At 38.8% G+C, this 15,144-nt stretch overlaps 1 protein-coding gene across 1 annotated transcript; it reads left to right on the top strand.

Annotated features, from left to right (window-relative positions):
* The first annotated feature begins 11,826 nt into the window (after positions 1–11,826).
* On the top strand, positions 11,827–15,144 carry LOC118438831. Its single transcript, XM_035859613.1, has 3 exons — positions 11,827–12,228; positions 12,679–12,819; positions 13,206–15,144. Exons 1-3 carry the CDS (start codon positions 12,007–12,009, stop codon positions 15,015–15,017), a joined length of 2,175 nt encoding a protein of 724 aa, XP_035715506.1. The 5' UTR covers positions 11,827–12,006; the 3' UTR covers positions 15,018–15,144.

The raw sequence follows: 15,144 nt of genomic DNA, 5'->3' as shown, positions 1-15,144 counted from the left end.
GTGCACAGATCGAGATAATCGTTATCTATGTATGTAAAAAATAGAACAGATAAAAGAATTAAAGAGAATAAAAGATTTTTTTCCTAATTTTGACCTTTTATCAAAATTTTAACGTTTGGAATTTCAATGCAGTTCTGACAAAAATAACATGCCTCATTAAAAATACTGCATGCTGTGCACCTTTTTGAATATTTGGTTTGAAATCTTACAAACAATTTGATGCATATTTACAAAATGCATTTGTTGTTTTTAAGAGGCATGTTAAACGTAATGCGTAATTTCAACTATTTTTATTCACAATTGGACCTCATGGTGTTTGCCTTTTTTGCAATTTCGGTCGATTAAATGGTTAATTGCATGTGGGTTTTGTGTCTCAACTTTCCCTTCTTCTATATATTAAAATAAGCCTTTGATTTTGAAGCCTGTTTCCTGTGCGTTTTTATTTGAAAGCTTAGATTTTGTTCGTCTAAAAATCGATAATTGGTATGCTTGCAAAGTTTATTGGCTAGAATTTTGAGTTTTTCGTTCCATGAGAAATTATGTAATTTTTCTTATGATTTTTGACCTATTTCATCTTTATTTTCTTATGGAATACACAAATCAGAATTCTTACTTCATATCTTTTTAATCAGGTTGGAAAAGTTATAGGTCTATTTATAAATTATCCTTATTTGAATACATGGAAGTCGGGAAAGTTGAGACACAAAAATATAAATTAATCACCCACTTGCAAGAATTCCTCTTTTATTTGATGAATGTTCACCGGTGATGATTTGCCCGACCTTTGACACCTGATTATGCATACGCGACGAGAAGTATTGCTGGAAATGAAGCAAAATTTGCAGGTGAGGTATTTATTTGCCTTGCACTCTTAAAAACAAGTTTACCCATTTAAACATTACATCCAGTCTGAATTCTGTGTTATTTACGTGCAACGACAACAAAAATTTAGAAACAGTGATCCGTCAGGATGCTTAAAAGATACCCATGTTTACTCAGAAGAATGTAAAATGTCAAGATGCGTTACGACGTGTAGGTGAAGAGGGGAGATTCAGACTGGGGGAGAAAAAAAGAGGGTCTGGAATCAGGGAAATATGTTTCTTTCTTCCCCTCGCGTCGTCAAGGCAACCAACCCTCCCGAAATCAGATCAAGTCGAACAACCTACTCTCATATTTATTAAGGAGTGAAGCAAAGCTAAATACATTTATGGAAAAAATGTCTTGTCCGTCCGTCTGTATTCATAATAACTTTATAACTTTATAAATAACAGACTCGAATTTAAATATGCGGCTTTCGCCGAAGTGTTTCTAATTTTTGAAGTGCACATGATTTCGAAAATGACATTGTAGGTTGCAAGGTCACGGCGCCACGGGGATGAAGCCGCCAACGGTTAAAGATTTCGAATTTTTTGTTTCCACCATTTTGGACGTAGTTTTGAAATTTTGTTGCCAAAACTCTTGACATTTCTATTATAACGTGATTTCAAATCGAACCTTTTTAAACGGGAGAGTTGTTTAAACCCAAACAGCAGACATTTTCTATTGAAAATCAAACAATAGTGCATTATATATATGGTATGACTACTTAACTCTGGCACTTTAATCAACTCCCTACACAAATATGAACCCTGCAAAGATCCATACCTATGTATGTAAACACGCTGCTACTCGGCGTCGTATCATTTGCATCCCGACAAATATATTTTTGTTGCATAGAAAGTCCTCCAATGTCTTCATCATTACATGCACGCACGCACGCACATACATATTTGTATGTATGTCACCATTCGTAGGCTTGTTATGTATGTGTGTGTGTGTGTACATATCTACATATTATGTAGATACACATTTGCGTCATGGTATTTTAACCGGCTTGTACATACACAAACCTCTACACATCTTGTAATACTTGAATGTTATCTTGAATCTTTACTGAAATATGGACTAATCCAGCCCCACTTTGATTCCGGACATACGTAAATCTGCTCATATATAAATACATACATAAACACATGTTCCTCAATCCTAAAAAATCCATGCCTTTACACAAATACATACCTCGGAAATTATTAATTTAACTTAAATATAACCCGGCTTAGCCAGCGTTGGTGAGGTGGTTGCTTTGGTTTGTTGCCGAACTCAAGTTAAGCACTTATGACCCAACCAAGGGGCAGGATGGGTGACCAACCTGCTCTGGGAGAAGCTGGCTGCCCTACGAGTGAACCAGTGGCTCACCGTCATGAGCTATTGCGGATCTGTCGAGTGGATTGGGCAGGCAAACTTATCTATGTATGTCTTCGCATCCAAAGGGGCTGAAACTAATAGGTGCTTATACCATGGTCTGGCTGGCGAGATGTGACGACTCGAGGGTGAAAGCGTGCCGTGTAATAACCATATGGGGTTATACTGACCATGTGGGTCTGATCATTGTGGGTTAATAACGCGAGTGTAGGGTCTATACGGCTTCGTTCATCCGCAGAGTCAGTTAAATTACCTGCAATCTTGGCTGCTACAATAACAGCGGAGAGACAGGCAGGGAAACAGCCATGGTAGCACGTATACAATGGAGAGTCAGCAATAGATCTCTGGTCTGAGCTGCTGGGTGTTCTACCCAATCCATCAAAGTACATACATAACCCGGCTTCAAAAGTATGCATAATGCAGCACGAACTAGACTGGAGAGAATTTAAAGATCAAATTGACCGAATTAACTTAAAATATCAAGATAACAAAGGTCCGAGTGGTGACAATTCCAACGAGCAGGAGTCTACCCACATTGAGAAATTAGTCTTCTTGGCCAGCGTCGAGGGTCAGCTGCATATGAAAAGATGTCTCCGTTACCTCGAGGAGAAAATGGAATTAATTAATTAATTAATTAATTAAGCTTACACGGTAAATAAAAGTTGTGGAAAATTGCGACGAGATTGAGTAAAAAAAGTAGAGGATTACACAACAATTAAGTAAATTTTGCTGTGTACATAAATTTTGGGTGTGTAAATTTTCCAAAATTGTTTGACAAATTTTAAATACACAATTTCTCAAAATAGGGACCCGATTAAATATTTTAAATTTGAAACTTTTCGTGCCGAAAATTAGGATATTTCTCAATATGATGCAATGTTAAATTCTGGATTTTTCAGTTTAATTCAACTTTTACATAAATTTCCATTTTAATGCATTTTCTAATGCTCGTTAAACGTTGAATTTGGTAATTTTTTCCAGCCTGAAGTGAAGGGCAACCAATGGATCGTATTTTGTTGGGCTTACGCCGATATCCTGCACAAATACCAGGGCCCCCTTCCATACGGGCTACGTCGAAATGCAAAGGAATTTTTCACTTTTTCCATCCGACATCACTCCAAGGTTTGTTACTCACCCAGATTAAAAGTACAAATGGAGGATGCACACTGTAAATAATTTGACGACCAACCGCGGGGGTACTATGTATTTTTTGGGTAAGAAGGAAAAAGTTATGAAAGATGGGAAAACAGATTCCGACGTCTGCACAATGGAGGAAGTCATACTTTCCAAAGACAAGACTTTTTCGGATGTAGTAGAAATCGAGGAATTGAATCTAATTGGCTCCACCGTGTATGGATCGGACCCCGTCAAACGGTCGATTTACGACTTTTACCCCAACTACGTGCGGCACGTGGACATACCTATACCGGAAGTGAAAAAGGTCAAACCCATCCCCCGTTCCCCCGCGGTACGTCCGAAACCGTCCACCTTATCATATTTCGACCGGATGTATTCGGTAATACCGAGGCCCGATATTACCAAGACAAAGACCAAGGAACAGCTAGAGGCTATCCGTATAGCAGAAAGGGATCACCAAATTATGCGCGCGGAATGGCGGGAATCATTGAGCAAGAAGGAATCGATTGATTTCGAGAGTTCCGCAGTGAAAAAGAATCGTGTAGATTTCGAGGAAAAAGTGCAATCCCGACGAAATTCAACAATTCCAAGAAAACGAGAAATTGGAGAGGCAGATTCATGTGATAAAATGGGTGCCACGTGGTCGAGTCCACGTGACGAGCCGGATGTAAAGCGCACAAATGCACGGCACGAAACACATGCAAAGCGCAAAAATCCACGCCACGAACCAGATGTTATGGACGCAAGCCCACCTGACAATCCGGACGTAACAGTATCACCTGAATCTACCTTCAACCCTGACATCCTATTATTCGTGACGGACCCACACACCGTGCTAAGACTGAATCCGTCCCTATTTCCTTCTGAAGGTGGTTCTTGGTCGGCGAGTAGTCTGCTACCTTATGATGGAAGAAAGAGGTCGGAGAAAAGGACAAGGTTCTCGACCCACCCCCAACACTTCCTGTCCTCCCAACGGTTCCTGAAGGCTGTACGGAAACCCTGCTCGGGGTCGATTTCACTCTTGAAGAGTATCTGGAGCAGACAACCGCAGAGAATTATTATGCTCAAGGGATCAAATTGGTTGATGGGGTTAGGCGAGTCGTGTTCTATCATGAAGACAATTTCGTAGGTGGGCTTCTCTAATACGAAACATTTTTTTGAGATATACGATCTGTAAGAAAGTGTAGGGAGAGCTACTATCGTTATTTTTTAATCTTTGAAATTACAGTGATTCTTCTGTAGCTTCAATTTGTACCCGTGTCAATAAAAATTATTACTTTGCTAATAAAAACTTGATTATTGCAGAGGCATTTAAACCAGAGCTATTTTACGCCATTACACATACATTTTGCTTCGGTGCTCGTGCCACCGTAAATATTTACCTGAGCGAAATATATTAGGTTTGATTTTCACCTTTTTTTTAATCATTTCATGTTAATGTTCAGATAATTTTTTGAAGTCGTAGTCATATTATGAACATGATGAAAATTACTCTTACGTGTGCCCAATACTTAGGAGGGGAGCTTCACCACCTGCCCCTCTCAGATCTTGATGTGGTTTGGATATGTGGTAGTGTCCTATGAGCGTACCAAAACCCTGAAGTGGTTTGACTCCATGGCCACAGTTACGCCCGCCACACCCACTCAAAGGCGCTAAAAACACGAAAAAAGCCCTGTTTTCACTTGTTCAAACCCTCGCCAAAAATCCAATTTTGCTCGAATTTTGGTAAAATTTACATTTTTGTAATCCCAGATACTCGCTTGATCATATCCAGTAGCAATCTCAACTTTTTTGAAATTTTGAATTTTTTCGAATAATTCATCAGCCCGAAAAGCCCGAAAATTTCGAAAATTTCAAAAAAGGGAGATTGCTACTGGATATGATCAAACAAGTATCTGGGATTACAAAAATGTAAATTTGATCAAAATTCGATCAAAATTGGATTTTTGGTTAATTTTTGAAGTTGGTAACTTTTGTGGTTTTCATCCCTTTGAGTGGGTGTGGCGGGGGCAAATGTGGCCATGGAGTCAAACCACTTCAGGGTTATACTACATTCATGGGACCCTACCACATATGCAAAGCATATCAAGATCTGAAAGGGGCAGGTGGTGAAGCTCTCCTCCTTAGGAGGGGAGCTTCCGAGGTTGATAATAACAGATCTTGATGCCCTTTGGATATGTGATAGGGACCCATGAGTGTACTAAAACCCTGAATTGGTTTGACTCCATGGCCACATTTGCGCCCGCCACACCCACTCAAAAATGCCCGAAAAACGCTTTCACTCCAGTTTTCACTCACTCAAATCCACGTCAAAAATCCAATTTTACTCGGATTTTGAAATTTCTTTCATCATTACACTCCCAGATAGTTGCTTTCTTCAATCCAATATCAAACCCAATTTTTTCGAAATTTTTAGTATTTTTAAAATTTGAAATTCTGAATGAGGATTGTTGTAGTAATCAACAACTCAAATTACTCCTGCGAAATAATCATCAGCAAAATTGAGTTTGATATGGAATTGAAGAAAGCAACTATCTTGGAGCGTAATGGTGAAAGAAATTTCAAAATCCGAGTAAAATTGGATTTCTGGCGTGGATTTGAGTGAGTGAAAACTGGAGTGAAAGCGTTTTTTGGGCATTTTTGAGTGGGTGTGGCGGGCGCAAATGTGGCCATGGAGTCAAACCACTTCAGGGTTTTAGTACACTCATGAGACCCTATCACATATCCAAAGGGCATCGAGATCTGTTATTATCAACCTCGCAAGCTCCCCTCCTTAGTAAATTAAGACGGGAATGAAATTTTGTAGGAAGTTGTACAATTTTTATTGAAATTTCCGTGCAATTGTATATAGCAGTAGATAGTGTGTTTTAATAAAACCTGGTAATTTCACTGATTCGATGACCTTTGTTGAGCTTATTTCTATAAACTAGCCTTGCCCCGTGAGATCAAGTAAACGATATTAGATGCATTTGCGCGAGAAGCTTCTTCACAACCTGGTCGCAATTGATGACAACATATAATTTATTCAATAGATTAAAATTCATTGTGGAGCAGGTCAAAGGATGAAACGGTCGAAATTTTAGTTTTTAAGTTGTTTCTGGTGACGATGACAGGAATTAGTCTTATTAGTACTACAATGATCCGGTGTCCGTGTCGACGCGATACAAAGTTGATATGGGCGAGACTTAAATATTCTGTCTAAAATAAAATGTAATCTATGTCTTTCTCCGAGAAATAGGTCTGAATCTATCAGTTGTTTCACATCTTTCCTACTTAAGTTAGTTTACGATGCAAAGTTTGCAATGCGAAGATGTTTACTACGTGCCAACGAATAACATATCATGTCTAAAATATATTTTAAAAATTGCCCGATCCTTCCCTTCTTTTCTAGCATAAACACAACTCCTGCCACTACAATCAAACAGCCAGCCAATACAAACACGGTGACAATAGTTCCCTCCAAACTCATTGGAACAGCCCCATTATTGACTTTACTGAAAGTAACTGCTGCTTTTCTAAATAAAAATCTCCTCTCTTCCAATTCTTTCTCAATACGTCAGTAAATTCCGGTGTCCATCAAATACGAAAAATATCTCACTAAAAGGGAATTCTTCCAATTCAGTGAGAAAGTTAATCCATTGAATAAATCACTTCCACCAATGACGCCTTTACCCTTGTAAAACTTCTTTCCGGCGTAATGTTTAGATAAAAATTGGTACTCGTCATCGAGAAGATGTTCATGCGAAATGAAAACTGATTTTTTTCCACAATCTACCACTTCCTTTTCAATACTTCTCCGTAACTCGGTCGTATCATTGTACTTTTTACTGTAATTAAAATCTCGGGTATGGTGGTAATTCTGTGGCATTAACAGGTTTAAAGATCGTTGAAGCTGCCTATCCATATACGAATTTGTAAGTACTGTTTTTTCCACACGGGCAGCCTGGCCAATTAAAAAGTAGGCAAACATGGGCCATATCGGATAACCAGCGACATCCCCAAGGGGGAGTGATAACAGATGGAAACAATTATCTGGCTCAGGCATGGGTAAGTCTTCACGGGTTTGTAGAATTCTTATTAACTTATTCACGTATGTACCAAACTGTTTGATAATGTGGTATGTCGATGTTGAGTTGTTTTCCCTGGGTAATCTGGTACAAACGAGGTCCTCCCATACTTCCGGATGCGAGGAAGGAAATGGCGAATTTAATTCGGTCGTAATCAATCCAGTGTAGCAGTTTGATAAAATCACCATCATAAGACACCAAATATTAAAAACGATGCGAAAGTAGGGAATCCTCATCCTGGGAATATAACATTGAGCGAATAAAGTCCCCCAAGCGTATAACCAAACCGGTGTGGAAAATTGGTAGCGTCTCCACTTAATAGTCAGTGTCAAAACGCTTATCACCGCAAATAAGGAAACAATTAACGATAACCACGTCGCGGGTTGAAAAGGGGCAACGTAAAATTGAAATGACACATACTTGTCAGAGTAACAGGATAAATATGTGTAACCATTAAGCTTTGTTAGTATTACGACTGATTCCCAATTAAGCTCGGATATTAGTGGGTTTATTGTTAATTCTTCAGATGCCCCACAATGGCCCGCGCTAGGTTCGAAATGTACGGTAATATTTGCTTCATTAACTACGGTTTGAATAAAATTCGTTATCGAGTAGTTAACGCCACGATCGAATGGATTATTCGATCCCAGGTATTTTATATGAATATCTTCTCCAATTAGCACCTTGTAGCAACATTTGATAAGCTTAGGATAATTTTGGTTATCGAGGAGGATATCAAGAGCGTTTCCCTTCTTATGTTTATCGATAAATCGGCAGTTTATCAACTGAAATTTATTCCATACTTGTATCGGAATATGACACAAGTTATAGTTCTCTTGGTTAACAAACAGGACGCTTAGTTGGACAAACCTGGGATCCGAGATGTAGCTACTTACGTGATTACGTACGTCTTGATCGAAATCTTCCCGTTTTCGCGCATAGATAAGAACCACGAACGTATCACTCGAGGGTAAGTATACTTTGTGGTATGGGAAATAACTCTGATAAAATAGGTGATATTTTGACGTTAAGGTTAGCCATTTCTCCAAATTGGACGGAGTCATTTGTGCCTGGGTACCTCCGGTGAAGAAGGAACTTACTAGAAAGGTTAACTTGCAAGGAGGAAGGCGAGATTGTAGGATATCAATGGAGGGAAATTGTACATTCGGATAGTCTAAACTCCATTGAATGCGGGATGAATAGTTGGACGTGTACACTGTTTTGACGGGGACATGGTCAGAGGCAATGGTTAAGAAGTTGACGCCATCATAAAAAATTTGCAAATCGCATAAAAGATTAGAATTGGAGAATTATGAGGTAATATCAATATCAATAGTACCCTGGTTGGTACAATAAGCAAACGCAATTAAGGGCAAGGCGTAAATACTTAGGAGGATAAGAGACATGACTAAATAGAGGGTCGAGAATGTTAACTTTTCAAAATATTCGGGAACTGTGAGCCGATAATTGCTAAGTTTTCCTGATAATCTACATATACAAATATGGTAAGTAGTATATTGAATTTCATAGGATAACTCTTAAAAACTTTGTGTTAATCGTCTCCATGCGGCGAGAAGACGGTGCATTACCGCATAGTTATAAACCTTGGCCGAGCGGGGATAAATTGTTACTGGCAGGGCTTGATTTAATCACCATTGAATGAGAGATATTTATTATCACCTCAAAATTCGTTGTTTTTCTGGCTACTTGGGTACACTGAATTTATATAGAATTTCCTGTATGTATGTATTTATGTTTCCGCAAATTATTATTACTAGGATTAATATTTAATTGAAATTTCTGCCAAACTACAGTTTTTACACGTTTGCCAGGATCAAAATAAGATTAATCTTGAAACTAAGGTTCAAATACTTATGTATGCACGGCCGGTTGGGCTGCATATTACATAATGGACGACCTGTTGCTCCACCAGGGTATAATATAAAGTGCAAAGCGTTGTTCTAAAATAAGTTACAAACACTACCACAGTTTAAAATAGTTGTTAAGCAACGTTATCGTGACAATAAACTATTTATTTATTATTCAACACTTACAAGGGAACCCAAAGTTGCCCGTCGCGATTTCCTTACAGATAATCTTAATTTATGGATATTGTGTAGATATTTAGCAAACCTGAAAAATGTGCAGTGCAAAATCGTGTTTTCGCGAAATATTTGGCGAGAGTTGCACACCAAACTCTGCCATTTCCTCAATGCTTTTAAGATCATTTGTCAACCTTGACAACCGCTGGCAGCCAAACATTGGGAAAGAATGTAAGTCCCATTTTCTGTGACAAAGTTTTAGTTTCAGTTCATTGTCTATAAATTAAGACTGCATATTTATTTGAAAGGAAATCGAGATCGCACAGTGCATGAGGTTCCTTTGTTCGAATGATGCAAGACAAACGCTTTAAGTGATTAAAGCTTGACACGATTGCATAGTTTCAAATATTCATGAATTCCAAATATACATACATACGTTGACTTTTTAGAATTTGACGAATTTTATTGATCGGTTAAATCTACAATCTAAATAATCCCTTGTAATTTCCCGTCATTCTTTCGAAAGTTCCCAATTGTTTTATTTTATTTTATAGCACACTGATTTATTCTTATACCATCATAATCTTCAAAATTAAAAAATAAAAAGTCTTGGCCCCAGATCGGCATTTGTGCCCCTTGTCCTTCTATTTAATTTGCATCATTCATTTTGTGTATGGACAAAATTTAACCCTTCCAAGGGCTACTGTGACCTCATGATTTTGCTCTTAGACTCTTATGTAGCAATCCAGTATTAAAATAATACTTAGGATGTTCAGTGTGTAAGAATATGCAGCTCGGTATTAAAGTTGTGTCGTATCAATAGCATATTTTTACGGAACGGGTTCAGTTTAGTACCGAACAGTAGCAAGTTTAATACCGATAACGCAACACTTGCGTGATAGATTTCTAACAGTGTATTGTCGGCTGAAGGACAAAATGCTTATAAATTTATGATTTCGGAATTGATTGTTTTGGTAGGAATCACAGTCGCAACCAATCGCGACCAAAAATCACAATCACGAATCACAACGGTTACATATGCATGTATATATTTATATGAAAACAAGTATCAACGTTTTGTCACTCTCAGAGGTCGACGCCGACAAAGTTTCGGCGGCGGCGACGGCGCGGTGCGGCGTCGCAATGTTGCTGGAATAGGAAATCAAATTTCTCGCCCGCGGCGGCGCGCAAAATGCATCGGGGTATGGCGGCGCGGCGGCTTGAGATCGGCGGCGTCGACCTCTCGTCGCTCGAGTGCTTAGGTATATTATATACCTAAGAGTCAGACTGACAGACCAACAGATGGACAGACAGACAAAGTCTTCGCGTGATAGGATTCCGCTCAACTATAAGTTTGATAATAAAGCATTAGTGAAGTAAAGAGACCGCTTCGTTTTTTTTTGCAGAGTGTTTCAATGGGTGGTTACTTCTTAAATACTTATGTACACTCTTAGAAAACTGGTATTAAATCATTACCGATCGGACTATGTACATACATACATACATATGTGACTCTGCCGGCTTGTTTATAACGGGAATCACCGTTCAGTAATGTTGTGGTAAGAAAATGTACCACTCAATTTACTGCCAATCTGGTAGAAAGTTAGTACTGCTTGGTACTAACTTTCTTGCTTGGCCAAACTTATGGACGAACATCACGCATCACGGCATCAAAAAATAACCTAAATTACATCAGGTACACTTTTTAAATTTGAAAAAACTGGAAAAATTTCAGGTTCAAAATTCAAAACTTTATTTTAGGAGAATTGTTTTCATATTTTTAATGTGTTTAAACACATTTAAATTTTTAACATTTCGTCGACGTTGGATGCGGATGGTGGGATTCTAGTGATCGTCATGATGGACAATGTATTATTACCAGTTAAGTAAGTGGGTCTGGTACCAAATCAATACCAACACGGAGTATCTAAATATGTGACTCTGCCAGACATTTAACAGTGTATGTATGTATGCACATATGTAAATATGTATGCTGCTACTCGTACTGGATATGGTTTAATTCCGACATATTATTTATTTCCGTTGCGTAGAACGGGCCCAACTCCTTAACCATTGCAAGTACATACATACATACCTACGTATGTATGTATGTACGCACATACATATGTATGAAACCATTCACATGCTTGTTATGTATGTATGTATTAATGTATGCATGTTTATGTATCATTTGACACATAAGGTTTGGGCATGCATAAACTTCTACATACTTATCTTGTAACACTTGAACGCTGTCTTGAATCTGGATATATGTAAATATGTATCATCCCAGCTCAGCTTACTTATGTATTTTACATACAAGTGCCCTGATCCCAAAGGGCAAGGATATATATCTATCTAATCTCCTAATATCTAACTAAACACATATTCCACAAGTAAAAAAAATCCGTATGTACATTTACACACTTCAGAAATTATTAACTTACATAATTTAAATAATTACACTGCAAAAGCCCTGCCCTTAAAAGTGTGTAAATATTTACAAAGTGTGCATAAGAATGAAACCGAAACAAAACTTGGGCGAATTTAGAGACCGAGTTGACTACATTAGTTTAAACTGTAAAGATTGTAAACATAACAAAGTTGAAGGTGTAACGCCGTGTAACATTTGCATCACATCGGAATCCATCCAAATTAGGGAATTAGTCGCCTTGACCACGGGCGAGAGTCATCTGGATAAATTTAGGTGTCTCCGATACCTCGAGGACACGGTGGGGAAAGTAAGTATGGAGAAACAAATGGATCTTTTGTCGCAGAACGAAAAGAACGTAATTTCACGTAACTTGCGGAAACTCTTTCAACAACTTTGTGCAAAAAATTTTCAGCAACTCTTCGTCCAAGTTTTTTTTTAAATCTAAACTTAAATGTTTGTCTAGTTAACAAATCTGGTCGTATGTTTTCACTATTTTCTAAAATCTGTCGTCATTTTGAGGGATTTAAAGGATTGTAAAATTTTATTATTTTCTTCCAAAACATTTTGAGGTTTCTCAGTATGCCTTGATTTTTTTCTGGCTTTTTTTGAGTTTTATTAAAACCACGGTATATATAATTGCTCCTGTCGCACAATGAACATGATCTGTGTTCAATCTTAGCATGCCATAAAATTAGTGAATTTTGTTGTCGCGAATAATACTCTTTAGAGGGTAAATTTTTATTTTTTTTATGTACAGCCTGCAGTGGAGGGCAGACAATGGATCATGCTTTGTTGGGCTTACGCTGATATCCTGCACAAAGAAAAGGGCCCCCTTCCCACTAAAATATGTCGAAAAATGAAGGAATTCTTCACTTTTTGCATCCAGCAGCACGCCAAGGTTTGTTGTTCACCTTTAATGAAAGAACATACAGAGGATGTACTATGAAAAATTGAACGATTCAGATACCAAATTTGTAATTTCGATTTGATATGTGAGAATTTTTAAACCGTATGTATTATTAACTTAATCGGTTTTAACTTCTGAATCACTAATGTTAACACGGAATTTATGTCAAAAGTTATACACAGTTAAGTTTCAACACATTCACATAAATATATATGTCTTTCATATTCTGTTATATTTTTCAACCTTATAATTTGATCTGAATGAAACTTATGTATGAATTAATATTGCACATTAAAAATATACATATCTCACTAAATACTTACATTTAGCCAGAAGTTCACTCCTTCTATAATGAAACAGTTTTTCTTTAATTCCAGAGTTTACTCGAACTGCATCAAATAATGGTGATGATCGACCACACCGGGAAGTTTGGTCCCCTGGGGAAGGAGATAGTAAACAAGGATTGGAAAATAAGTTCCGAATTTTGCACACTGGAGAAGGTCATTCTTTCCAAGGCCAAGAACTTTCCGCTTGTCGAGGAAATAAAGACATTGAATCAAATCGGCGCCACCGCGTATGGATCTGAACCTGTAAAACGGTCACCTATTTCCTACTTTTACCCAAATTTACGGCCAGTAAAGTTGATAAAGCCGGTAATAGTGGTCCGAACGGTCCCAATGTCAGCCTGCCAGGCCAAGCCTAAAATGGCAGATCACACAACGCCACATCCCTTCTTAGAAGCAATGCGTCGGGCAACGGAAATGATGTTTGCCCAGGCGCAACGGGGAAGGAAGGGAAAACCTGAAGCCGTAGTGAGGACATGTTCACTACCACCATACGTTAGTCCAACTTCACCTTCGTTATGGGTCAAACCAAGTACTAAGCCACCATGGGATAACCCAAATTCACAGCATCCGTGGGGAAACCCAAATTCTCAGCCAGGATGGGGAAACTCAAATTCACAGTGGTCATGGGGTAACCAAAATTCAAAGACATCATGGGGTAACCCAAATTCACAGTGGTCATGGGGTAACCAAAATTCAAAGACATCATGGGGTAACCCAAATTCACAGTGGTCATGGGGTAACCAAAATTCAAAGACATCATGGGGTAACCCAAATTCACAGTGGTCATGGGGTAACCAAAATTCAAAGACATCATGGGGTAACCCAAATTCACAGTGGTCATGGGGTAACCAAAATTCAAAGACATCATGGGGTAACCCAAATTCACAGTGGCCATGGGGTAACTCAAATTCACACCAACCTGGGATCAATTCAACTTCAATGCATCCGGCTGCCAAGACAACCTCACTTCCTCCCCCTGTGCAGCCAACTTCTATTCCTCCATATGTCAAGCCAACTTTACTGCCAGCACGGATCAATTCTCCAACTTCAAGACCACGACATTTCAAGTCAAATTCACAGCCTCCACAATTTTATCCACCCATCAAGAATAATTCTTCTACTGTACCAAACAAAACAAAGGGGAACAAATTAGACAAGCCCGAGCCAGAATTTACCCGAGTAGTTAAACTCGAAAAAGACCGTGAAGACCAAATTTCCAACGAGACGGAGGCGAAATTACAAGACGAAGGAGTATCTATTGACCCACTTTCCTCGCTTAAGGAGGAAGACAAGCCGGATCTGCGTACCGAAGAAAAACGCCAATCATCTCATCTCCGCGTGCCAGGTGCACACGATGAACCTGACGTAATCAGATCGGGTAAAAGTGAGAAATCGGATCTAATGGGATCAGCCGAGGAACCTAACGTTGGCCCAGTTCCTTCTCCCCTCGACCCCGATATCCTGTTGTACGTGACGGACCCACGCACCACAATAAGACTGAATCCGTCCCTCTTTCCGTCTGAAGGTGGCGGTTGGTTGGCGAGTAGTCTGCTGCCCTCCGAGGTGAGAAAGAGACCGGAGAAAAGGGACGATAATCTCGACCAACGGCAATCACCGCCACTTCCGGTCCTGCCAATGGTTCCGGCGGGCTGTAAGGAAACCCTGCTTGGGATCGACTTCACGCCTGAGGAGTACCTCGAGCATACGATCGCAGACAATTATTATGCTCAAGGGATAAAATTGGTTGAGGGGGTGAGAAGAGTTGTGTTCTATCATAGAGTCAATTCCTTAAGTTGTCCTTTGGAAGATGACGCATTTTTTGGTAAAAGTATTCCTAAATAAGTCCCTATGGCGGGCGGGTTCTCCTCAATATTTTAATAATCTTCAAAATTTCAGCGATGATTCTGCAGTGCTTTACACACTTAAATATGTAAATTCAGAAATTATTACTTTCTTGATGAAAAGCTGA

This window comes from Folsomia candida, unplaced genomic scaffold, assembly GCF_002217175.1.
Source record: "Folsomia candida strain VU population unplaced genomic scaffold, ASM221717v1 Fcan01_Sc027, whole genome shotgun sequence".
In the NCBI taxonomy this organism is placed as follows: Eukaryota; Metazoa; Arthropoda; class Collembola; order Entomobryomorpha; family Isotomidae; genus Folsomia; species Folsomia candida.
This window is presented reverse-complemented; position numbering and strand designations above follow the sequence as displayed.